Source organism: Notolepis coatsorum (genome assembly GCF_963971535.1).
Source record: "Notolepis coatsorum genome assembly, chromosome: 5".
In the NCBI taxonomy this organism is placed as follows: domain Eukaryota; kingdom Metazoa; phylum Chordata; class Actinopteri; order Aulopiformes; family Paralepididae; genus Notolepis; species Notolepis coatsorum.
The window spans coordinates 51,509,548-51,535,827 of NC_140169.1; the positions used below are offsets into that span (position 1 = coordinate 51,509,548).

Consider the following 26,280-nt stretch of genomic DNA (forward strand, 5'->3'; position numbering starts at 1 on the left):
GGAAAAATATATGATTTTTTATTTTATTATTATTATTTTTTTAATTGCTAATTAAAATTAAATAAATTTATTTATTATTTAAATGCCTTTATTTCATATTCGACACCGACGGTAGGCTATATACTAGTAGTTGTCATATTTTGCACAGATAATGTTTACATTTAGAAAGCCTTGTTGAATGCATCCAGTGAAATTAACACATCAATGTGTGACGGATCATACTGGGTCTGCGTTGTGTTTGATGTTAAATGTTAATGTCCCGAGGGGGAATCGAACAGGGGGCTCCCGCGTCCGCGGGCGACGACACAGGCCGCTGCACTAAGAAGTGAATTCACTCCTAACTACCATACCTATGCGTCTGTTAACCCTGTTATGGTGAAGTGAGTTTAATTTACCAGCCCGCACTGCCACAGTCACTCGTCAACACACCTGTTACATACCCACGGGCTTCCCCGTTACAAATGCATACTTTTATTGTCAAAAGTATGCATAATGTTGTGTTAATCCACGACAAGAGATATGTGATGTTAGTTACCTGAAATGATTTAGTTTTTTGGGGGGGGGGGGGGGGGAAACAAAGCATATATCGGTATCAGTTGATATTGGAAATTAAGAGTTGGACAATAAAAAAGAAAATGTAAGTCCTCTACCTGGGAAAGAGCCAGAAGGTCTGCTATTTGTTTCAGGACGCAGGTGTCCTGCACAAGTCTCCATACTCCCCCCGAACAGACCGCAGTCTTGATCCCCTCCAGACCAGGATCACAACTTCGCTCTGATGTGGCACCTTCTCCTCCAATGCCATAGTATTCATCACTGCATGCAATGTCTTTACGTGGGGCAAAAAAATAAATAAAAAGGTTTTAGAATTTTTATTTTTTATTTTTAAATAGTCAACATCTTTTAGTCGACAATAGTCAATGTCTTTTGGAATATTTGGTGCAATTACTTACCTTGCACATCAATGTGCTTCAATGTTGTGGTCGTGGAATAGCGAGCCAGGTTGTTCACTTTACATACGAAAGATTTATCACTTGTACAGCTTATCACTGTGTAACTGTACTTGATACAGTATTCCGTTCCAGAATCCTCAGAATCTGTGAACATTTGACAACAAACATATATTCATGCATGAAATGTAGGCACCCCAAAATAAATACGAAATTTGAATGTTTGACCATCAGGAGGAGGATAAACATATCACTTCAGTTTTACCTGAGTCTAAACGGTCTGTACCGCTCCACCACTGGACTTTATAGTCTTTCTGCACACAGCACTCGAGTTTCTCTATATGACCGTCTTCACATCTGACGCTGTATAGAGGATCTGCCCGCACAATGGGGGCATCTTTGATATTAATTTGTCCTCTCTGTGTGAAGTCCATTACTGCACCGTTCAGAGTACAATCATACGGCCCTGAGATCAAATGGAACCAAACAAAGTTGGATCAATACAATGAAGGCAAAAAGTCTGGATGTGTAATTGATAGGCCATCGAATGGTAGATTATTTTGCTATGCATGTCATGAAGGAAATTCCCAATGTCCCGGGTGCCATTCTGCACGGTAATCTTGGGAGGGAAGTTTGAACCTCAGAAAAGTAGAGTGAAATGTAATAATAATAATAATAATATCTTAAATTTATATAGCGCCTTTCAGGAGACCCAAGGCGCTTAACAGCTAAGGGAGGGGGACAGGGAACAACGTAACAACAAAATATGAATCAAAAGGAAAGAAAGAAAGAAAACGAAAGAAAAAAGGGGAAATCAGGCAGTCATTTACAAATTTGGTGAAAAGGTGGGTCTTGAGTTGGGATTTGAAAGAGTGCAGGGATGTAGCACTACGGATGTTTGGAGGGAGTGAGTTCCTGAGGGTGGGTGCGGCCACAGAGAAGGCTCTGGGACCAAATATGACAAATCTATAGTCTAATTTCATGACTAAATAAACAGTCTGGTAGGGAACTTGCTCTCTCTCTACACATCAACTTGTACACACATATGCACACACAGCTGTCTATGTCATTATCCAGATATCTCTATACATCATATCTATAATTCCAGATATCTCTGTAATCCATATTATGTACATCATGCTCCACTTGTTTTGTCTCCTCTCCTGTATAAATATGTGTTACTCGCCATTCTACAGAGATCTAGGCTATAGGGCTCATTGCTGTAACCTATAGGTCTCTCTATGTTGCAACATGTCATTCTACAGAGGAGTATAGGACCATTGCTGTAACCTATAGGTCTCTCTATGTTGCAACATGTCATTCTACAGAGGAGTATAGGACCATTGCTGTAACCTATAGGTCTCTCTATGTTGCAACATGTCATTCTACAGAGGAGTATAGGACCATTGCTGTAACCTATAGGTCTCTCTATGTTGCAACATGTCATTCTACAGAGGAGTATAGGACCATTGCTGTAACCTATAGGTCTCTATGTTGCAACATGTCATTCTGTTTCACTGTGTTTACATTCATGGCGCACAATTCATTTTAAAATGTGAATTGACTGTACAATTATGTATCTCGTTAGCTCCTTCACACAACTTCAATTTATTTTTTATTTATTTATGATGGCATAATGTAGAATAATTATACTAAATTACAAATAATTTGGTCAAAGTACGTTTTCTGCCCCAAATGACAAGGCGCAGGTTTAGTCACTTACCGCTATCAGCAAGGATGCTATCCTTAATTGTAAGTAATTGTAATGTTCCATCACTGGATCTCAGAACCCGGCTACCTTGGGTTGTTGTGCCCTTCCACACAGAATCAGTAATCTCTCCAATGTCGATGTTCGATGAGTCGCCAGGTCCACAGGTCATAACTATGTCATCCCCAGAGTAAATGTCACTTGGTGCTATACTGATTCCTTTAACACCTTTGGAGAGGAGGAAAAAGGCATTAAGACGAGATTTAGTCCATTCAAACTGATGTGATTTAATGTGGTCAAATGTGATTATTTAGACATATAATTATTTGTAGACGTACTGTTGTAAACCACAGTCACTAAACCCAGGACAGTGGCATTGGCTTCAGAAGCCATGGCTGATGGGAGGCCATTATTAGCTTGAGCAATTTCAGAACTAATAGCAGATGTCGTCTGGACAGTAAAGTCTATGAATACACTTCCTGGTCTGTTTAGAACAAAAAGACAAAACAAAAGAAGTGTGAGACGAGGGTAAGAAAGAACTTCAAAAACATTCATAGAGCTCTTTTGGGCCTCCGAGGTCGCTTTCACACCTGAGCTCTTCCTCTGAGGTCGCTTTCACACCTGAGCTCTTCCTCTGAGGTCGCTTTCACACCTGGGCTCTTTGTTCTGAGGTCGCTTTCACACCTGAGCTCTTCCTCTGAGGTCGCTTTCACACCTGAGCTCTTCCTCTGAGGTCGCTTTCACACCTGAGCTCTTTGTTCTGAGGTCGCTTTCACACCTGAGCTCTTCCTCTGAGGTCGCTTTCACACCTGAGCTCTTTGTTCTGAGGTCGCTTTCACACCTGAGCTCTTTGTTCTGAGGTCGCTTTCACACCTGAGCTCTTTGTTCTGAGGTCGCTTTCACACCTGAGCTCTTCCTCTGAGGTCGCTTTCACACCTGAGCTCTTCCTCTGAGGTCGCTTTCACACCTGAGCTCTTCCTCTGAGGTCGCTTTCACACCTGAGCTCTTCCTCTGAGGTCGCTTTCACACCTGAGCTCTTCCTCTGAGGTCACTTTCACACCTGAGCACTTTGTTCTGAGGTCGCTTTCACACCTGAGCTCTTTGTTCTGAGGTCGCTTTCACACCTGAACTCTTTCTCTGAGGTCGCTTTCACACCTGAGCTCTTTGTTCTGAGGTCGCTTTCACACCTGAGCTCTTTGTTCTGAGGTCGCTTTCACACCTGAGCTCTTTGTTCTGAGGTCGCTTTCACACCTGAGCTCTTTGTTCTGAGGTCGCTTTCACACCTGAGCTCTTTCTCTGAGGTCGCTTTCACACCTGAGCTCTTTGTTCTGAGGTCACTTTCACACCTGAGCTCTTTGTTCTGAGGTCGCTTTCACACCTGAGCTCTTTGTTCTGAGGTCGCTTTCACACCTGAGCTCTTCCTCTGAGGTCGCTTTCACACCTGAGCTCTTTGTTCTGAGGTCGCTTTCACACCTGAGCTCTTCCTCTGAGGTCGCTTTCACACCCGAGCTCTTCCTCTGAGGTCGCTTTCACACCTGAGCTCTTTGTTCTGAGGTCGCTTTCACACCTGAGCTCTTTCTCTGAGGTCGCTTTCACACCTGAGCTCTTTGTTCTGAGGTCGCTTTCACACCTGAGCTCTTTCTCTGAGGTCGCTTTCACACCCGAGCCCTTTGTTCTGAGGTCGCTTTCACACCTGAGCTCTTTGTTCTGAGGTCGCTTTCACACCTGAGCTCTTTGTTCTGAGGTCGCTTTCACACCTGAGCTCTTTGTTCTGAGGTTGCTTTCACACTGAGTGTACCGTAACTATAGGTGTGAAAGCACAGAGTCTGCCGTAACTATAGGTGTGAAAGCACAGAGTCTACCGTAACTATAGGTGTGAAAGCACAGAGTCTACCATAACTATAGGTGTGAAAGCACAGAGTCTACCGTAACTATAGGTGTGAAAGCACAGAGTCTACCGTAACTATAGGTGTGAAAGCACAGAGTCTACCGTAACTATAGGTGTGAAAGCACAGAGTCTACCATAACTATAGGTGTGAAAGCACAGAGTCTACCGTAACTATAGGTGTGAAAGCACAGAGTATACCGTAACTATAGGTGTGAAAGCACAGTCTACCGTAACTATAGGTGTGAAAGCACAGAGTGTACCGTAACTATAGGTGTGAAAGCACAGAGTGTACCGTAACTATAGGTGTGAAAGCGACCTAAATGTTTAATGCAGGAAAATGCTGTACCTGAATCCAGTGATTAGTGCTGAGATGAACCCTGTCATTGTTCTATAGTTGTTTTGTAACTGTAAGAGACACAATAATCTTGATGATAGCAGCACAAAAACGTCAACACCAACTGAAGATGAAATGTGATTATAGTGTAAACAAGCACATAACACACATTGCTAGTGGGAAGGTTGTAGACCACGCCATCATTCAGACTCACCAGGTGCAAGTCATGGCTTTTCAAAGTGCTACAGTGAAAGATGTTATGTCTCTACCATGTCATGGCAAACATTCTTGGGACAGACGGGACAAATTACTTGTTACAAGTGGCTTCGTCGTAGCTAAAGAAAATAAATGCACTTACCACTGGTTCAATCAGATCCTTCAGCTGTATGGATTCGGGACTTGTAATGTCATTTAATCCCGGAGAGAAGTCCTTGTCTATTCGGAAGGACATCCTCAGACTTAAGGCTGAATAATAAAATAAAAATAAATATTAAGATGAGAAAGTTACATAACAGCTGAACTTAAAAGAGTTAGGCTTATTGTCAAGATTGAGGACCAATATGTTGATGATAAAAAGAACAAGATAAATGTACATAAAATATTGCATTCCACTTACTCATGTCAACATAACAGCATATTAATGCATAATTATACATGAAAATGGAAGGCGGTAGCCAAGTGTGAGTAGATGTGCCTAATGTCTGCATGACAAAATTACTCTACAGCTGTGCTAATTAATTAATGAATTACTGAGTGCTGTGCAGGAGATCAATGTGTACCAATAACATGTGATGTAACTAACATAGAAAATGGAGTGGAGAAGGCCACTATTAATATGGTAAATGGAAATTTGGTAACATTTCACTAACGGTAAGACATTATAGTTTGGATGTATGCATATATGGGTGGTTGACGTGACATGGCCTTTTTGGAGTCCTTAGTGTTAAAGATAAGTAAATAATGAAAACATTTATGAGCAAATTATGTTATATTGCACAGAGCATTTTGTTTTATATGAATTCACAGAGCAAATTTGATATCATATGGTGTGACGCCATATTCCTATTTTTCAACAGGTAATTGTTTGGAAACCTTTGAGGGGTCCTTCATCTTTTCAGGAAGTAGGAAAACATCTCTGAAGGACTTTGGAAGGTTAGAAGGTGAGTTACCCCTCTTAGTTTTCTCAATATATAAGGTGTATTTAGGCACTTCCACTTTTAGACCTTTCACATTGTCTTTTGGTGTGACACATTTTATGCAAAAATAAGATACTTTTTAGTCAATACTGAATTTAAATATATATTGCCATGTGCCAATGAGTATGTTGTTAGCATGCTAGCATATAGCCCCAATGCACAATGGTGTTCTAAGTTCATGAAACACCATATGGTGTGACAGGGTTTTCTCATCACACCATATGATTAATGTGTCACACTATATGATATGAACTGCATTTAACTAGATATATAATTCTATTTCATACATATTTTACAACTAATACTTAAGTTTAATGAATATTTTGTCCTTTTAACACTTTTTTGTCACTGTATTATAAACACTTTTTCCAAGGTATACCTACTTGTATCCCTACTTCCCTACTATCCATGTTTACAAAATCCATGTTTATCAACAAGATGTTGTACTTGAAATGTTTCCCTTTCACTTGTTTTTTTTCAGTTTGAGACAGATTTCTCAGGAACCTAGCATGTCTTTTTTTTCCATGCATATCTTGTGTCTTATCTATTTTATTTTTTCTATTTAATTTTTTCTATGCCTATTTTATTCTATTTTATTTTGCACAATCAATGCGGGCATGACCACTGCAATTTCACTGTATGCCCTGGTATGTATGTGACAAATAAACCTCTTGATTCTTGATTCTTGATTTTAGTAGAGGTATGGCAAGTGCAGAAAGAACAAGGAAATACAGGGAGAGATACAGGGAGACACATTGTTTAAACTGTTTTTCAAAGTGATTATACTCTTAATTTGAACCCATGATATCAATCATATGTCTTTTAACTATTTTTAGTTGTTTGTTAAATGGATTAAATACATATTCTTGCATTACAGATTGTTGTGAGGTGTGATTAATCATATGGTGTAACGGCATATAATTTGGTGTGACTTTCACAATTAGTGAAATGAAGGCTTTTTGGTAAGAAATGTTAAAATCATCAATGGGACAGATGAATAACAGTGTCGCCAAATGTTTCTAGCATTTTGGTGTTTGGTGTTTTTATAAGAAGGTTTGCCAAAATGTGTTAGAAGTACATAGTCAAATTTAGTGCTATCGTCTTACCATGAGTTTTTATTAGGGATGCTCGATATTGGCTTTTTTACCGATACCGATATTCCGATATTGTCCAACTCTTAATTTCCGATACCGATATCAACCGATATCAACCGATACCGATATATGCAGGGTTCCCCCCCCCCAAAAAACGGAATAATTTCAGGTAACTAATAATTTCACTGGATATATATATATAACAAATATTGTTATTGTTTTATTTTTTTTTAAACCGATACCGATATTTTCCGATATCACATTTTACTGCCGATATCGGCCGATAATATCGGTCGGCCGATAATATCGGACATCCCTAGTTTTTATTAAGAAAATGTATGCAAAATGTAACAAATTAGCACAAGGAACAGCTAGAAATGTGTATAGTAGTGATGAGGAATGCTGAGAAATAGACATACATCATTAAAATACACCACTTTTACATTTGGTCACGCCATATGACAATTTTACTCACTAGCACATTATACTAATGACATTTTTTTTATTACTAGAATAAAATCTACAATACCACAAATAGTTTTAGAAAGATTAGAGTTCTAAAACAGAACTGAATGTTTTCCATTACCCATATCTGAAATATTTAAAAAGTTGAGGGAAAAAAAGAACATACTAGGTCCCGGAAAAGCAGTTGGAGCAAGTGGAGTTGTTGTTGTAGTTGTAGGTTTCAAGTTTCTTTAATAGTTGTCATACAGAAGTACAGAATACTTTTATACAAAATGCTTCTTACTGTTAGGTGGAGTTGTTGTTGTTGTAAGTGCTGTAGTAGTTGTAGGTGGAGTTGTTGTTGTAGGTGGTGCTGTTGTTGTTGTAGGTGGTGCTGTTGTTGTTGTAGGTGGAGTTGTTGTTGTAGGTGGTGCTGTTGTTGTAAGTGCTGTAGTAGTTGTAGGTGGAGTTGTTGTTGTAGGTGGTGCTGTTGTTGTTGTAGTTGGTGTTGTTGTTGTAGGTGGTGCTGTTGTTGTAAGTGCTGTAGTAGTTGTAGGTGGAGTTGTTGTTGTAGGTGGTGCTGTCAAAATGGGAGAAATGGGAGGAATATAGGAAGAAAAGAGAATGAAAAAGAAACAAGAAAATAAATAGAAATTGAAATGTAAATAAACTATGAATGTACCGAAGAACCCATGCCACTTTATTTTTTTATATATTTTTTATTTCTACTTTATGTCGCCCTTTTATTTGCGTTTGATATTATTTTCTATAATTTTTGTCTGTCGAACTGTACTGTCTTTGATGTTTAAAAACTGCAAATAAAAATGTAAGTAAAAAAAAAAAAAAAACAGTTAATTAAATACAGTTTAATTATAGAACGGAATAAAAAATATCTTCACAAGATGTCATCGGAGACATAGCTTGAGAGTGAAGAGGGATTAATTCCCTACTGCCTTCTTTTAACACCTCAATATTTAGGGCCTTGGGCGGTCAGGTGGCGTAGCGGAGATTGCGTTCGTCACCAACGCCGGAGATGCTGGGTTCGAGCCCAGCTCCCGGCGTTGTCACCAGCTTGGCTGGCCGTTCACACTAATACAATTGGCAGTATTAGGGGATGGGGAAAGCTGGCGGGTGGGTCCTGGGCGTTGTGGACAGCGACCCCTACAGTTCGGTCGGGGCGCCTGCTCAGCGAGGGTAGGATCTGGAGAGAGGTAGTGCGGCCTCCCACACGTTACACTCTCCCAGTGAGAATCTGAGCTGCCAGGCTGGCTGCCGGCTGGCTGCACATGCGACGGAGGAAAGCATGTGACAGTCTCCCGCCTCTCGGGCCAACAGTAGGGGAAAGTGCGCAACAACCAGGAAGAGGGTTGGGAATTGGCATAACGACTAACAGTGGGATGGGAGAAAAATCGGAAAAAGGAGGGGAAAAAAAGATAAACAATTTAAAATAAAAAATGTAGGGCCTTGTTAGTGAGTTACACACGTCACCAGAAAGAACTGGCGCGCGCCGGGGGCCGACTCTGGGATGAAGGACGGTACAAGAACATTGTGTGTCGCGATGGAGAATGACAGGGAACCTTGCTCTAGGGGCCTGAGGTACAGTAGGGACAGAATATAGGTGTTGAGGACCGTGGTGGAATAGAAAGATAGATAAAACTGTACATTGGAATATTGACAACCATACTTACATATTTACAGGGGCCAGTTTCGAATTGCAGTCTCCCATAGGTGTTCTTTGAGAGTGGTTTTGAAGGTGGGTAGTGATTCACATTCCTTTACGGCTTTGGGTAGGGCGTCCCACATTGATGTGGCATAATTGCAAAACGTGTTTAGTCCCTTGTTTGAGCCTAATCTGGGTTTAACATGATTTGTGGAGCTCCCTCCCGAGACTCCCGGATTTAAATTTCTTCCCTCGGGGTACCTGGGACCAAATGATCGTTTCCAGAGGGGACCCACATCAAGCTGGAAAGACCACCAACGAGGCGGAGTCTGGCAACCAGAGGCCGTGCTACTCAGAGAAGGACGAGGCAGACGGGAGCGGCTTTCCTAAGAGACAATGTTTCGGTGCATTTTGAACAGAGACAATAGGCGTGTTTATTGTTTAATCAGGGACAACAGTGACCTTCTTTCAGAGTCAATCAAGCGAGCGATAGACAAGACAACAATGTTAGGTCCTGTGTGTTTATTAGGGCTGTCCCCGACTAAGAATTTGTATAGTCAATTTGTAGTCGCCAAAATTAGCCGATAATCGACTATTAGTATATATATATTTTTTTTTATCATTCCATTTGGGCTGTGGGGGTGCTTAATGTCTGAAGGAGTCGACGGAAGGCTTCTTGTCCACTGATGGATACATCTTGATATTTGTCTAGTCTAGTGTGTTCATTAGATGGGTGAAATCCTCTTTCAGTGCCTCTGTGCCTGTTTTCTTAGGCAGTTAGCCTCTGGTATGTGTGCCATTAGCGTTAGCCACCAGGGCCGCCTCAGGGGGTGTGCGAGCAGTGCGGTCGCACAGGGCCTCGCGGGAAGGGGGGCCTCGCACAAAAAAAAATATTATTTATAATTTTTTTATTTTTTTTTATTAAAAAAAAAAATTGCAAAGCCCCCCTTCCCGCGAGGCCCTTTTTCATCACAGACCTAAAATCTAGTTTTGCTTATATGCTTATATATTTCACATTAGACACGTTTGTAGAATGTGTCTGACTTGTTCCTGGCTCTGCGGCTCTGCAGATACACTATTGGAGCTCTGGGGCTCTGCAGCAGACATACTATTGGTTTCAACGAAGGGAGGGGTTGAGGTTTCTCTATGACAACACGTGAAACACAAATTCACTCATAATTCATAATTATTATTAATTTACATATATATAAAAAATGTATTTATATATAAAATTTAATTTTTTTTAATTATTATTATTTTATATTTTTGTATTAGAAAAGTGTTCCTCTGTAAAAGAAATGCAAGTGAATTTTTTTTTCTTCAAAAATGGCCAAAATTGACAGCTCTGAGCAGGCCTGCACTGTAGTAATGACTGCAGTAATATTCATGCAGATTCACTTCACAGGCTGACCCAATGTTAATAATAATAATAATAATAATAATAATAATAATAATAATAATAATAATAATAATAATAATAATAATAATAATAATAATAATAATAATAATAATAATAATAATAATAATAATAATAATAATAATAATAATAATAATAATAATATATTGGATTTTAAGAGAGAAGCGCCTTTCTCAGACTCAAGGACACTGTACAAGGAAAGGATGGAAAAATTAAAAAAATAAAATTGAAAAAAATATAATAAAATACATAAAAGATAAAAAAAAATTATTATGAATATCTGTGTATAGTAACAACAAGAAAAAACAAATAAGATAAAAGAGATAAAAAAGGAAGCAAGGTTCTGTCCAATTGGATGAAGTGGTTGAAATTAACAAACAATAAATAAATAATAAATAACAGCCAATCGAAATAGGCTATTAACTTCGTCTAAGCACGGTCTGTGCAGTTAAACTCTTGCCATTGAATGGAGGGTTGAATGATTGACAGCCCTTGACATCCAATACACGGAGGTTGAATATGATTGGCAGCCTTGCAAATCCAATCAGAGATTGCTGCATTGCAAAGTCAAAACGGGTCCAGCTGCAGGTCCGGATGTTAGGTTTAGCTCGAACCAATCTCAAGTTTCTCAAGTTTCTTTATTAGTTGTCATACAGAAGTACAGAATACTTTTATACAAAATGTAACAGAAAGAAGCATTTTGTATAAAAGTATTCTGTACTTCTGTATGACAACTAATAAAGAAACTTGAGATTGGCCAGAGCTAAACCTAACCTCGGGACCTGCAGCTGGACCCGTTTTGACTGTTTGAAAGAGCAAGCTAGTAGTTTAGTTGTTGTTTAGTAGTTAGTAAGCTGTACAGCTATAACAAGTCAAGTCAGGCTAAATTAAACTTTGCGCCAACATTAGGACCGAAGTATAAACCAGCAACTGAGCAACATGAAGAAGTGAACTTATGCATCTGGATCAGAAAAAACGTTGTGGATGAAAAAGTAAGTTTCAAGTTTCAAGTTTCTAGTTTCTTTAATAGTTGTCATACAGAAGTACAGAATACTTTCATACAAAATGCTTCTTACTGTTACGCTCCAGAGACTGTGCTAGACAAGATAGTATCAAATAACATAGTATAGCATGTAATTTAGAAGAAGAAAATGAGGTCACAGTGTTCGGTATAGACATATGTACAATGTTCTGAGTTACCATATAATATACAATACTATGCAGTGTACTAATGTACAGTACTATATAGTGCAAAGCAGAAATGGGATGAGGTACAGTTTAGGTACAATTTACAGTAAGGTGTACGAGTTGTAGTGCAATCCTTCATCAATAAATATAAAGTGTGGGGAGTGGGTGCTACAGTGTGTTTGTTTAAAGTGGGTGTGTGCTATAAAGTGTGTGGAGTGGGTGCTACAGTGTGTCTGTTTAAAGTGAGTGTGTGCGTGTGGATGTGTGTGCTATGTGCGTTTGGTGGTTGTTGTTGTGTAGTGTTCATTGTTCGTTTAGCAGTCTGATGGCCTGGGGATAGAAGCTTCTTCTGAGTCTTTCTGTGCTCGCCTTGAGACTCCGGTATCGCTTGCCTGACCGCAGCAGTTCAAAGAGGCAGTTGTTCGGGTGACTGGAGTCTTTAATGATTCTCTTAGCCTTGCCCTTGCAACGCTTGTTGTAAATGTTCTGGAGGGTGGGGAGCCCCCCTCCAATTGTGCGTTCGGCTGAACGTGTCACTCTTTGTAGTCTGCTTCGGTCTTGTGCAGTGCTATTCCCAAACCAGGAGGTGATGTTGCCAGTCAAGATGCTCTCTATTGTACATGAGTAGAAGTTCTTAAGGATCTTCTGACTGACTTGGAACTTCCTTAGGCGCCTGAGGAAGTAGAGGCGTTGTCGTGCCTTCTTCACAACACTGTCAATGTGTGTGGTCCATGTCAAGTCCTCGGATATGTAGGCTCCGAGGTACTTAAAGCTGTTGACTCTCTCAACCGGTGCCCCGTCGATGCTGAGGGGGCTGTAGTCCTTGACCCCCGACCTCCTGAAGTCCACAATCATCTCCTTTGTTTTGCTGACGTTCAGGGAGAGGCTGTTTTCCTGGCACCATCCCGCCAGGACCTTGACCTCTTCCAGGTAGGCCCTCTCGTCGTTGGCAGAGATCAGGCCCACCACCACTGTGTCGTCAGCAAATTTGATGATTGTATTGCTACTCCGCTGAGCCACACAGTCGTGTGTGTACAGGGAGTAGAGGAGGGGACTCAGAACACAGCCCTGGGGGGCCCCTATGTTGAGGGTGATGGATGAGGAGGTGCAGTTGCCTGCTCTCACCACCTGGGGTCTGCCAGTCAGGAAGTCCAAGACCCACTGGCAGAGGTCATAGTTCAAGCCCAGGTCCCTGAGCTTGGCTATGAGTATGGAGGGGACTATGGTATTGAATGCCGAGCTGTAGTCGATGAATAGCATTCTCACATAGTTCCCCTGCCTCTTGTCCAGGTGTGATGCTGCTGTGTGCAGCACATGGGCTATGGCGTCCTCCGTGGACCTGTTGGGGCGGTATGCAAATTGCAGGGGGTCCATGTTGATGGGGAGGGAGGAGCAGATGTAGCCCTTTACTAGCTTCTCAAAGCACTTCATGGCTATGGAGGTGAGAGCTACAGGGCGGTAGTCGTTGAGGCAAGCAGGCTTGGATTTTTTGGGTACAGGGATAATAGTGGACTTCTTCAGGCAGGTGGGGATGACAGCCTGTTCTAAGGACAGGTTAAATATGTCAGTGAATACCGGGGCTAGTTGGTCGGCACAGATTTTTAGGACGCGGCCGGGGATGCCGTCCGGACCTGCTGCCTTCCTGATATTCACTTTTTTAAAGTAGGCTACAGTGTTTGTAAAAGCTTGTATGCTAACAGTAGCTAGCCAGCTTAGCCTACATCACAATGATGAGCACCAAGCTAACTTACTGTACACACTGTAGGGCTGGGCAATTAATCAAAACAGAATCTCGATATCGATTCATAGACATATGCAATCTCATTTCTAAGTTATGACTATTTTTCTTTTATTAATTTTTTTTATTTTTTTTAATTTTTTTTACTTTTTAAATTATTTTATCTGGGTTGAACATGATTTGTGGAACTCCCTCTGGTGTTGTGGTCGTGGTATTCACTGACCTTTGGGAAGTATTTCGACAAGGGCCTTGAAATAAAGCCCGAGCCCTGCTCACTTCAGGCCCTGCCCGAAAATAAGCCCGACTGTAAATAATATTTTAAGCCCTATCCCGCGTGAAAACCCGAAAAGAAATTATTATTATTATTATTAAAATATAATTTTTTTTGTATTTGTTTTAAATATTCGAAACACGGTTTTATATGAACGTAATAAATAAACAAAAACGAAAATGTCCAATAGGTCTAACTAAATAACACATATCATGCTGAAAACTAACAACCATTCTATAGCTATATCCAAATATTAAATAATTTTGTTGTTTTAAATATTCTAAACACTTTATATATTAACTTAATAAATAAACAAAAACGAAAATGTCCAATAGGTCTGCCTAAATAACGCATATCACGCTCAAAACTTAGAAGCATTTACATAGCCTGTTTCGCTCTTATTAGAATGGTCCCTCCCAGTGCTCGCTTATAGACTCTCACACAGCAGCCTCGTAAAACGTATTGAAGGCTATATAATCTTCTTTGACACACACACACACACACACACACACACACACACACACACACACACACACACACACACACACACACACACACACACACACACACACACACACACACACACACACACACACACACACACACACACACACACACACACACACACACACACACACACACACACACACACACACACACACACACACACACACACACACACACACGACACACAATAGCCTACTCAGTCACTATACAAACAAACAGAAAACAGAAATCAGATTTGGAGCAGAGCAACATAATGAAAAGCACAACAAAACAGGTAGCGACCCAGCAAATAATAAACATCACTCACCACGACGTCAGCAACGCGTTGAACAACGTTAACAAAACTTCGCCAACCGGCTACATACATCCAAGAACGAATTAAAACGTTCGCCAACTGGCTATATTCCAACACAACCAATCGAGTTCTCCCCTGAGTTCTCCCAGCGCGCTGCGGTAATTACATCCAAATGTTTCTCTGATGACAGCTTGCGCAAAAGAGAAAACGAATCTTAAGGAAAACGAAGGTTATCCTATAACCCTAGTTATATGAAGAAAAAAAAACGGCGGTGCCCAGGGCCCGGCCGAGCCCGAATGATTTATTAAAAAAAAAAGCCCTACCCAGCCCGAACCCGCCGGGCCCCGTCGGGCCTGGGCAAGGTTGCAGTGCACTAATGCACATGGGTATCTTAGTGGTGTAGTGTATCTTGTAGACCAGGCCCATTGCAAGTTGCTGTACTCTGTCGTCTACTCTAAGCCATCCTAGGTTGTCAAAGTGGGCAGGGGTGAGGTGGGTTTTAGGAGTAAGGTCAAGCAGTAGTCTGACCAGTTTGTTTTGTGATCTTTGTAATCTTGTTTTTAGTGCCTTTGAGGTGCTTTGGTACCATGAGGTGCAAGCATAGTCGTAGTACCCTTGAATGAGTGCTCCTGTTAGAGTCTTCAAGGTATTCTTGTTTACTAGAGAGGAGATCCGGTACAGGAATCTAGTTCGTTGGTTGACTTAGTTTTATTACATTGGATCCCATTTTGTCACAGGAATGATTTGCCTCTATAGGATGGAACCCAGGTAGGGAATTTCATCTTTCCTTTTAAGATAAGTTCTATGACGTTAATTGATTGCTCAGCACCTGTTCTGCACTGTACTTCACTTCGTGCACGTGCACTGAATACAAAATTCCACCATGTACCTTTACATCCCAACATCCGTCTGACCACACCCCCTTCCGCTTACCTTCATAAGCAGGTGTGTGGTCACCTACTCGCCTCCTTCTTCACTTTCACCACAATGAAGTGCCTTCGGTAGATCCCCACTTGACGAGGTTGTTAGTAGAAGAAAGTTGGAAAACAAGAGATACGTTGACATCATATCTTTATTTGCTCTCTCACTATTTTCAAGAAAATACGGCAATATTGTCTTCGTTACTGGAGTGTCTGGATCATTCCGACCTTCAACGTTTTTTTCGTATTAGGAGCTCACGCCGCTGACGTGCTTCCCAACTACAGTCCTCCTTGCTGCGGTTGGATGGGGTTACCCTCCGGCAACACAGCTGGACTGTAGGACGCACCGACTGTTGTGAGAAGCGGTGGTTTCCAGGTTGGGTACGTACTGTTTTGTTTACGAGCTCTGGTTGTTGTTGATGCTGTGGGGGTTAACTGACAATTTACGAAACGCCGACTCCAGGCTAGGGTCCTCTGCTCGGCTTAAACGGCGGTCGGAGGATCTTGGTCTGACGCCCATTATAGTCAACTAGTGGGCCGCGACCAGGAACTGGTGATCCCAGGATTCTCTGGACGAGCGATGCTTCTCTGTCCCGTGTAGGCCCCATCTTTCATATACAAATGAGAGTATACCCTAACGAGGAAATGTGGGCATAGGATCTTCTTTATCGGGAGTTCCATGCTCAAAACCGGCTGCAGCCCGAAATGGGAACTGTGCTGGCCCCGCTGATGTCTGGATCACCGTTGATAACTGTGTTCTGACGTTCTTTTTCTTTTCCCCTCTTAGGGGAGGGAATGGGACAGCGGCCTGTCTGAAGTGTGGCTTGTTATGTCATTGTGTATAGTTCAGGTGATAGCTGCTTAGCTTGCGTGCTAGTTGTGGACTACTGTGTTAGCCAGTCAGCTGTTAGCTGCGCAGCTGTTAGCTGCGGCGTTAGCTCGCTGTGTTTACCAGGCTAGTATACGTTAGCTTGTTGCTATCAGCCGAATGGCTGTTAGCTTAATGCTACACTGTTGAACGTTTTCTGTGACTATAACATGCCTTAAACACTCTGACTACGACGTCATCTTTGACAGAGGATGTTAGTCGAACCTACCGGGAGCCCGGCCGGCGAGGACTGCGTCAACATGGAGAACCGTAGCGGCTGGGTGGCGCAGAGACGCTGCCCTTGTCGTCAACACAGGAATGCTGTGTTTACCATCGGTGCCCCGTTAGCCAGACTGCAGTTCGCTTGGCCTGCGCTCACGGTAGGAAGGTCCCGACCAGACCTTAAACACGTCTTCTTCCTTCCCTTCTAAATGTTTTGTAATAACGATGTTTTCCAAAACGGGTGTTGCTGCAATACATTGAGGATACGACGCGTGTTGTGTGTGAATTGTCTTGTCATTGGTATAGCTTCTTCTCCATACAAATCAAATCAAATCAAATTTATTTATAAGGCCCGACAACACACGTTAATGTCCCCATGGGCCGTACAGGTCTTCTTTAAACAAGTCAAGAAGAAAACATAACAATAAGTCAAGAACAGAACAAGAACACCATAAGGTCCAAAAAATTTAAGATAAATGCAAATAAATGAAAGAATGCAAGCACTCCCAGACATACCCCACGCGAAGGTAAGGAAAAACTCACTAAAACCTAACAATAGGGGAAAATGCTCCACAGGCAGTGTGGAGGAGAGAAACCTTAGAAGGGCCATTCAAGGGGGGATCTCCCTTCTTAGATGTCGGTGATAGTAGTGTTGCAGACTAGCAGTTGGTAAGCATGCACTCAAGTGTGTAGTGAAACACAGATGAGTGCATGCAATAGCAACTGAACATTTCGAAAGATTAAAGATAGAGCTAATAGCGATAGCAACTGAACATTTTGAAAGATTGAAGATAGAGCTGATAGCGGATCTATTTGAGGCACAGGGGCGGCGCAAAGAGGGTCACGTGCTCCCCGTCTTAGTCACGGGACATTCAACACTCCGGTCATTGCTCAGGGACAGCCGGAGACAGGGAGATAGGGGGCGGCGCAGAGAGGGTCGCGAACTCCCCGACATAATCGCGGGAACGTCCGGCACTCCGGTCACCACTACGAGACCTCCGGAGAGAGGGGGGCACGCAGAGGGGGTCGCAACCTCCCGGCCTTCATCACGGGACGTCCGACACTCCGGTCAGCACTCCAGGACAGCAACTCACAGGGGGACAGGGAGACGGGACAGGCGTTAGACAGCTCATGTGATTGTAGTGGGTGGACATAGCAATAGATACAAGTGGTAAGCATATATGTGAATGGAGTAGATATATGAAGTAAGCATATTATGTGAATAGAATAGAAGTACTTAACCCAGCAATGAAACCGCGTTGACTGTTAATCTGTTAACAGTCTGTTAATACTGTTAATCAGTTGACAGGACCACGGACAGACGACGGTATCGGGTTGTTGTTACATGTGTAAAAAGGATCTGTTTAGTTGTGTTGAGAACATCATGTGTGTTCATGTACCGTGTACTCACAACTAAGGGGGTTAATTAACCTATAAAGCTATGCTTAGTGACATATGAGTGAAGAATGAATTCTTTTCTCAGCCTGTAATGACAATGAACAGTGTGTTCACATATTAACAGGTTTACCTGTTCAACTGGGCCGTATCAAGGGTAAGGTAGGAGGGGTGTTCCCCCCGGTTCCCTGGGGCTTCCCCACCCTCCTCTCAGACATGTTGTTTACAATATATTGTGTCACTGTGTTTGTGGGGATACGATGTAACCCTTAGCTTAGTTGCTGGGGTTGTGCTAACCGCTTGAGAAACTATATTTTCCTAAAGAAAATATTATTTTCGTGTGTGCTTAGCAAGGCCTGTGGCCGATACTAATCAAGAATTATGTATTCTCTCGTTATGAAAAACGGCATTCCTCTGTAGCAAGAGTGTACTTGCCATTTTTTGTGGTGATAAAGGGTTGTGTGTGTCTTGTGATCTATAACTGGGTTAGGTTGGCCACAGAAGCACATGTGTAAGTCTGGTACCGGGGCTCTTAAGGGGGCCCTCTCTATTCTGTGTTTTTTCCTTAATAAAAATCAGATAGCAGGGTAGCACATGAGCTGTGTGAAGCTGTTAGACACTTCATGTAGCTGACTATGACTGTGTCATGCTCTTTTTTGTCATTACATCGTATCATGGGTGTGGGGTTGTAAAGGGGTGAACTGGTAATCCTTTCCTCCCATTTTGATGGGCAGGGGTTAAAACCTCCTGTCCTTCAAGGTTCCTGTCACGTTGCTGTTCGGCACGTTACAGGGTAAGAGGGGGGGGGGGGGGGAGGGAGTGTCCTGGTCCCACGCCCTGGAAGATTGGGCGTGTGCACCGCAGAAATCCCCCCGCCATAGAGTACGTCACTGTGCGCGTCTCTGTTGGTAAGACTTCCGTGAGTTGTTAAGGTCCATATGATGGATCTGTTTCAGGGAGTGGTCAGGGCTCCTCCTCACGAAGCTCCTACTCGGGCCTTCTGTGAGTTAGGACTCTCCTTCCCTGTGAGGGAGCCTCTTCAGAGTTCAGAGCCTCCTCCTCAGATTGTCAAGATGAGTAGAACTTCAAAAAGGAGTCCTGCTCTATTGTGTGTGTATTCGATTCAATTCGATTATTGAGTGTGTATTAGTTCAGTGCCTCCTCCTCGGAGAGCCCTAACCCAAATTTTACATGGCTCAATGTTGCAATATATTCTTTTCAATCTATACAGCTCGCGTGGGAAGTCTCTCTTGGGATTTCCGTCTCCTCCCTATGGGAGGGTGGTGGGATGTAAAAATGTAAACAATTTTTACCCTCAGCGGCGTCACGAGGGATTCATGTCAGTCTGTGTTCTTTCTTTTTTGAATAAAAAGAGGAAGGTACATGAAGCACGACGGCTCCGTGTCATTCTCCTAGGCGACTTGGAGGAACAATGTTTGGTGTCTTGCTAGACTATCCATTGATGTGTTTGGGTCTCGATGCATACATAGTGCTGGCTCAGGTGTGTTTCTGTGACAGAATCACACAGGGGCTAAGTGCGCCTTGGTTGCTTGTTAAAACAGCGTTTTTATAGGGCAACTGGGATGGAGTTTTGTCTCTTCCGAGCGCCAGTTTACTAGGTTGTCTCGATGAATTCTCATTCATATCTGGGGGATGTTAACGGAATAGATCTGAACATAGGTAGAGGGGTCTCACGCCCTTGGGGTGGGCCACTGAGCATGGTCTAAATGGGGACCATCTGGGTGGCGCCCTCTTTTCATGTTTTAGATCGACATGCATACCTACCCCCTCTTCTGGAGTGGGCATGTCGGCGTGGTTAGGACACGGGACTGGTCTGGTCACGCTGGTCCAGGTCAGTTAACCCGTTGTCCGCCGGGGATGCAGATCTGCTGTTCTGGTACCCTGAGGGACTTGTGCTTTTTTCGGGGGGAAAATGCCAGGTCGGTCCGGGTGTCACAGGGTTAGGCGCTATGGAGACCCTTTGTTGGGTACATGTTGTTGGGTACATGTTGTACTCTGCACTATCGTAATGGCTTACGGCCATACCGACCTGTACACTACAATCTCGGACGCTACGCAGGTTCGGTCCTGGTTAGTACTTGGTTGGGAGACCGCCTGGGAATACCAAGTGCGGTGTGCTTAGGGCTGGTTCTCCATTCTTTTCGCTCCTCTCTCACGCGTGGCGAAGAGGGGGCTGTTGGGGTGGTCTTGGACCTCCTCTGGTAACCCTGTGCTTCCCGTGCCGCCGGGCCCGGTCCGAAGTAAAGTTTCGTTGATACCGTAGGCCTGGGATAACCCTTTTTTGAAAACTGAAACACTTGTACTGCGGTATAGCCGGTGTATGCCCGCAGGTGTGTTTGAGTTTTTTCTTGAGCGGTTATAGGAACAACATACGCCCCTTCCGCCGGGGGGGCTGTTTTCAGCTGACTCCTTTGGCGCCTGTCTCGTCCGCAGTGCTCCAGGCTCAGGTTACAGCCTGTTGCCTGGTTTCCCCGGTGCGCTGCCTGCTTCCGTTGTTTAACCTTTTTTGTGTGCTTACGGCCATGCTGACTGCCTGTTCTGCAGGGTCAGTGTGCCAGGCGGTGTGCTATTGGGGGGAAAGGGCCCGCTCTTGGAGGGGCCTTATCCGAATACGCTGGCGATGTGGGGGGCGGTGTCACTAAGTGACCACCTGGTGGGGTCTTGATGCCTGGCGTCATTGACCTCTCCGGGCCCCCGTTTTCCAGGGGATCCAGTCCCTTCAGTGGGTCTGGGTCTTCCTTCGCGCTCCGCTGCTACGGCCTTGCCACGGGGTTGGGTTTGCTCTTGACCCCGTGATTTCTGGGGGCAGTAACGAGGTTGTTCCTTCCGTTCGTTCCCGGGTGGCATGCGGGTTGTGCGTGTGTGTAGTCGTGGGGTCAAGCCACGGTCTGCTCACCCTGTGCATTGAGTTGCTTGAGTGCCTCTTCGCACGGTCGGATCCATCGCCCTCCCGTGAACCTCCAATAGGGGGGGTATCCTCCATTAGTGAGGGTCGGGGGGGCTCGGTCCTCCCCGGTCTGATGGTTGTGGGGGGCCTCAGCGGGGTACATTGGTCGGGCTATGGCTCCCGCTCAGCCCCTGTTGCAGAACAGGTGCTGAGCAATCCATTAACGTCATAGAACGGAAGGTTATGTATATAACCTAGTTCTATGAGTTAAATGGTGCGCTCAGCACCTGGACGCCGCTGCAGCCCTTGATCTCGCCTTGTGGTGAAAGTTTGGGAAGGAGGCGAGTAGATGACCACACACCTGCTTATGAAGGTAAGCGGAAGGGGGTGTGGTCAGACGGATGTTGGGATGTAAAGGTACATGGTGGAATTTTTTATTCAGTGCACGTGCACGAAGTGAAGTACAGTGCAGAACAGGTGCTGAGCGCACCATTTAACTCATAGAACTAGGTTATATACATAACCTTCCGATAAGATATTCCTTTATTGATCCCCTTGGGGAAATTCAGGCATCATAGCAGAATGGGGGAAGGGGGGGGGGGTACAGGTAGTGAAAACAACACAAGCAGTGTAAACAAATAGGTTAATATAATTTACTATCTAACTAACTGAAATATATTTTCACAGTGTCACATAAGGTGCAGTATGCATAAGGTAGTGTTATAATTTACTATCTAACTAACTGAAATATACATTATTCATTATTCACAGTATCACAGTATCCACATAAGGTGCAGTATGCATAAGGTAGTGTTATTGTCCTACTTGGGTTCCTATTAGTTCTAGGTCGATGTCGCAGTTGCTTCCCACTGTTGTGGAGCCTGATGGCCACTGGTATGAAGGACTGTCCGAGGCGGTTAGTTGAGTGTCGGGGGGGTATGAGTCTGTGGCTTCCTTGTCACCTTCACCTAATATGTTTTGATCTGGTCAGGTGCGCTGTCACCTAAAATGTTTTGATCTGATCAGGTGCGCTGTCACCTAATATGTTTTGATCTGGTCAGGTGCGCTGTCACCTAATATGATTTCATCTGGTCAGGTGCGCTGTCACCTAATATGATTTCATCTGGTCAGGTGCGCTGTCACCTAATGTTAATATGTTTTCATCTGTGTCCACTGACCACTGGCACACAGTGGGGGATGTTTTAAAAATATAATTTAATATATAATATAATATAATAATTTGTGCTTCACCTAAAAATTTGGTCAGCAGCCACAGTGTACAGTCGGCCGGCGTGCGTCAGCTGCGTCTGACTATTTCGCGCGTGCAGCATTGGAGGTTATGCCAGCCAAGACGAAGAGGACGGTCGTTCGGCAGATGGACTGAAGATGAAAGTTGTTGCATGTTAGACAGTTCAGTCAGGCTAGCCATGTCGGCTTAGCTAAAGGCAGGGACAGCTAGTTAGCTTTAGCTACGTTATAATATCGAGTGCTAACGTGTGGTTCAGTCGGGATAGCCATGTCGGCTAGTAGCTTAGCTAAAGGCTAACTAGCGTTAGCTAACCTAGAGAGAGCGCGTGCAGCATTGTTATGCCAAGATGAAGAGGACGGTCGTTCGGCAGATGAACTTCGTCAACTCCACGCGGTTGTCTCCATCCTCTTGGACGTTTGGTGAGTTTTGAATGCACTCTATTCTATTCCCGTATGTTGAGCTAGCGGGCCGGCTAGCTATCGTAGCTAACGTTATATTGAGCCAAGCGGGCCGGCTAGCTGTCGTAGCTAACGTTATATTGAGCCAAGCGGGCCGGCTAGCTGTCGTAGCTAACGTTATATTGAGCCAAGCGGGCCGGCTAGCTGTCGTAGCTAACGTTCTGTCGAGCTAGCGCCAGTACCTGGCCACTCTATTTGCAGTTAGCCAGTATTTGGATGACCATAGATCTATCAAATCAAAATAATGTGTTTTAGTCTTGTAGAGACATGTCAATATCATTAAAACCTGACATGCCCTGAGGGACAAGCGTAGAGAGTGTGTGTGTGTGGTAACAGAGACCGTGGGATCACCCCAGGAGGTAATTTGCATTTAACTGTTAGGCAGCTGCAATAGACAGGATACTGGGTCACACAGGTCTTAACATCTCCTTGAGAACAGTTGGTTATCTCACTTCAAAGAAGGATCGGGTGTCCCAGGTCAGAGACAGACGTGCCGGCATTCATGTGACCACCTGGGGGCTTCCTGCCTTGCTAAACACACAAAGTACATTTTCGAATGTCTATTATTAATCACAGAGTTTGAAATTAGGCCATGTCTGAATCTACATTGGAAAAGGCTTAAATGTGTGTTTACTGAGGTAGGAGGTACCCTCACTGTGAAATGCCTGCATATCTGACTGTCATGCTGGACTGATGAGGCTGAATAGAATGGTGTGATTATATGATGTGATTATACTAGCTCAAAGGTAATCACTCAACACAATGTGGTTTTTAGGTTAAAGAATCTTGGTAAATCATGAGGGAACATATTATTAATGAACGCTAAGTATAAACTGTTTGTAGCTATTCAATGAAAGTCATCAGACTGTGTTACAGAATTAATCCCCTGCATTGTAAGATTAGTTTCACTTAGGTTGAAATTAGGCTTAATGGTAACAGAATGTGTTCAATTATGATATCTCTGTGTTTATGTAATCAATTGCAATTCGAATATATGTATTGTGAGACCAATAACCAAAGTATTATGTTAGTTAGACGATGGTTGTTCTTTGACTGGAAAACAAAGTAAATAGAGGGTTGGCTTGCTAAGGACAACCCTCTATTTCAAATTCAAACGTAGAGAGGCCGTGATTGGAGGAACACAGCTGCTGATGTCACTTTGATGACATCACGCAGAAGGTTCCAGGCTTTTGATATAAGAGGTGGGTGTTGTGACGGTGAAAGGAGACTCTGACACGGAACCACAAGGACAACATCTCACCTGTATCACACAGCAAGACGACGCGGCAGAGGAGACTCGAGACAAAAGAACATTTTGGAGGGAGAACAGACTTTCCTCTTTGTTCATCAGCCAGAGAACAAAGACAACTCAACAACTACCATTCAACAATCTACTTTCTTAGTCTAGTTGGGATCGCAGACGGCATAGTGTCTAGTGATCACAACTATAGCGTTCTTTATTTTAATTGAAACAGATCATTTTTGTATAACTTTGTGGATTTTAATAAACCACTACTTTTGAAATAACTACCTTCTCCTCCATTTCTCCTGCTGCTCATCTGGTCGTCAAACAAAGACCATCAGGTCTTATTGGTAGTACAAGGTTTTTAGGGGAACCATTCACAACGCAGAGGACGATCCAACAGGTTCTGTTCTTATCAGAACAGAAGCCTTTACTACTTCACCTCTTTAGCTGATGTCGGCCGTTGGCTCCTTGCTACTTTGTTTTCTCTGGTAGACCCTCTTCTCTTTGGATTTAAGTGTTGATCTTTGTCCTTTTGGATCTATGAATATTCATGTTGCCTTTGTGAAGTTATCTTTTCCTTCTGTTTTGTTCTTCCATTAAAAGTTGAATATCCTTTAGGGGCTCATCTTAGCTGTCTTGCTTATCTCTCTCTCTCTCTCTCTCTCTCTCTCTCTCTCTCTCTCTCTCTCTCTCTGTCTGGACCACAGACCCATCTCTCTCTCTCTCTCTCTCTCTCTCTCTCTCTCTCTCTCTGTCTGGATCATCACATACTCTCTCTCTCCTCTCTCTCTCTCTCTCTCTCTCTCTCTCTCTCTCTCTCTCTCTCTCTCTCTCTCTCTCTCTGAGCATTGCATTGCTTATAGTTGTCAATTGTGTCGGTCAGTTCATTGCAATTTTTCCTTCAGTCACATTTAGTTTTATCCTGCACCTGGCCTAAAACAGGTTGGATGTGCACACAGCTGCTCTACTGTGTTTGTAGCAGAGCAACCATACCTGAAGCCTTGTAAACAAAGACATCAACACTAGAGTGTGTACTTCTATCTACACAGTACAGCCAAAGCATTCCCATTGCTAGGTCAAAAACTCCACCTGTTTTCTACACTGCTTCTTCCCTTGCTGGATTTTCTGCATTACTGCCACTTGTACATGTGTGTTGTGGAGAAATGTGTACAGTGTTACAAAGCGATAACACTGTATATTGACTGTAGAACGGGAGCTCTCTCTTGCTCTCTCTCTCTCTCTTGCTATATGTTGACTGTATCATGCCCAGCCTCGGGCAGCGCTATTATTTAAGAATATGTTGACTGTATGAAAAAAAATATATATATATATATAATATATATATATATATATATATATATATATATATATATATAATATATATATATATATTTACCTTTAGGGGGGGGGGGGGGGGCTCGCGTTTAAATCTCGCACAGGGCCTCACATTTCTCCCTGTTAGCCACGCTTCTAGGCGTCTTTTCTTTTGGAAAGAATAAAAAATAAATAAAAAAAATTCAAGAAAAATAATAATAATAATAATAATAATAATAATAATAATAATAATAATAATATTCTTTTATTTTTTTGCATTCGGCTAAGAGGTTGGCTGTCGACTACGGCTAATTTCGATCGATTAGTCGATAATAATTTACAGAAGTATGAGTTATATTAAAACCTTATTTAAGATGAAGGTCTATAGGGTGGTAGTCCCTTCTGGACAGGTGAGCCGTCTCTCTAGAATTCTAGGAAGCTTAGTAATGAATGTTGATAGACATGTCATCAAAGGTTTTCTCCAAAAGGGTCAAAGCAGGATCCAGGGAGGTGAGAGGTGAGTTTATCTTGGGTCCACAAATGACGGGAGGGTTTCATCCGGGGGAACCGCGTTGCAAGCGAGATGTGGGTAAAGCTACAAGATAGTTATGGGTAGTTGGATGTTGTTGGGTTGGTGGTCTGTCTAGTTTTCCTTTGTGCACGAGGGGAAGCGCGACAGACATCAAACAACAAGATCACTGGGTTGACCGTATGCCGTCTTCGTTTCTTGTGCACGAGAGTGGTTTGCATCAACAACTGTCTAATCTTGTATAATCGGTTAGAAACCAAATTATGTTGTTGATTCTAAAGGGTTGATTTATAATCAAAGGGGGAATTGAAGGAAATCAATGATTTGAATTTGGTTTATAACTTATATAGATATTAGTTACTTTTAACTTGTTAAAACTATAAACGCTGAGGAGACAGCTCCAATGTTATGTGTGTTTCAACAGAGGCTGGGAGACACAGACAGGGGCCTGTGTTAGCAGAGAGAGATAGATAAGGTCATCCTC

At 43.0% G+C, this 26,280-nt stretch overlaps 1 protein-coding gene across 1 annotated transcript in view; it reads right to left on the reverse strand.

Annotated features, from left to right (window-relative positions):
* Positions 1–26,280, reverse strand: part of LOC311229130 (uncharacterized protein) — a 121,654-nt gene that overhangs the window by 28,609 nt on the left and 66,765 nt on the right. The window contains exons 17-24 of the mRNA XM_084315153.1: positions 7,916–8,191; positions 5,236–5,342; positions 4,890–4,948; positions 2,994–3,139; positions 2,671–2,883; positions 1,213–1,413; positions 951–1,094; positions 651–826 (exon numbers count right to left, since the gene is read on the reverse strand). Coding sequence (XP_084171279.1) covers positions 651–826; positions 951–1,094; positions 1,213–1,413; positions 2,671–2,883; positions 2,994–3,139; positions 4,890–4,948; positions 5,236–5,342; positions 7,916–8,191 — 1,322 coding nt within the window. The remainder of the gene's footprint in view (positions 1–650; positions 827–950; positions 1,095–1,212; positions 1,414–2,670; positions 2,884–2,993; positions 3,140–4,889; positions 4,949–5,235; positions 5,343–7,915; positions 8,192–26,280) is intronic.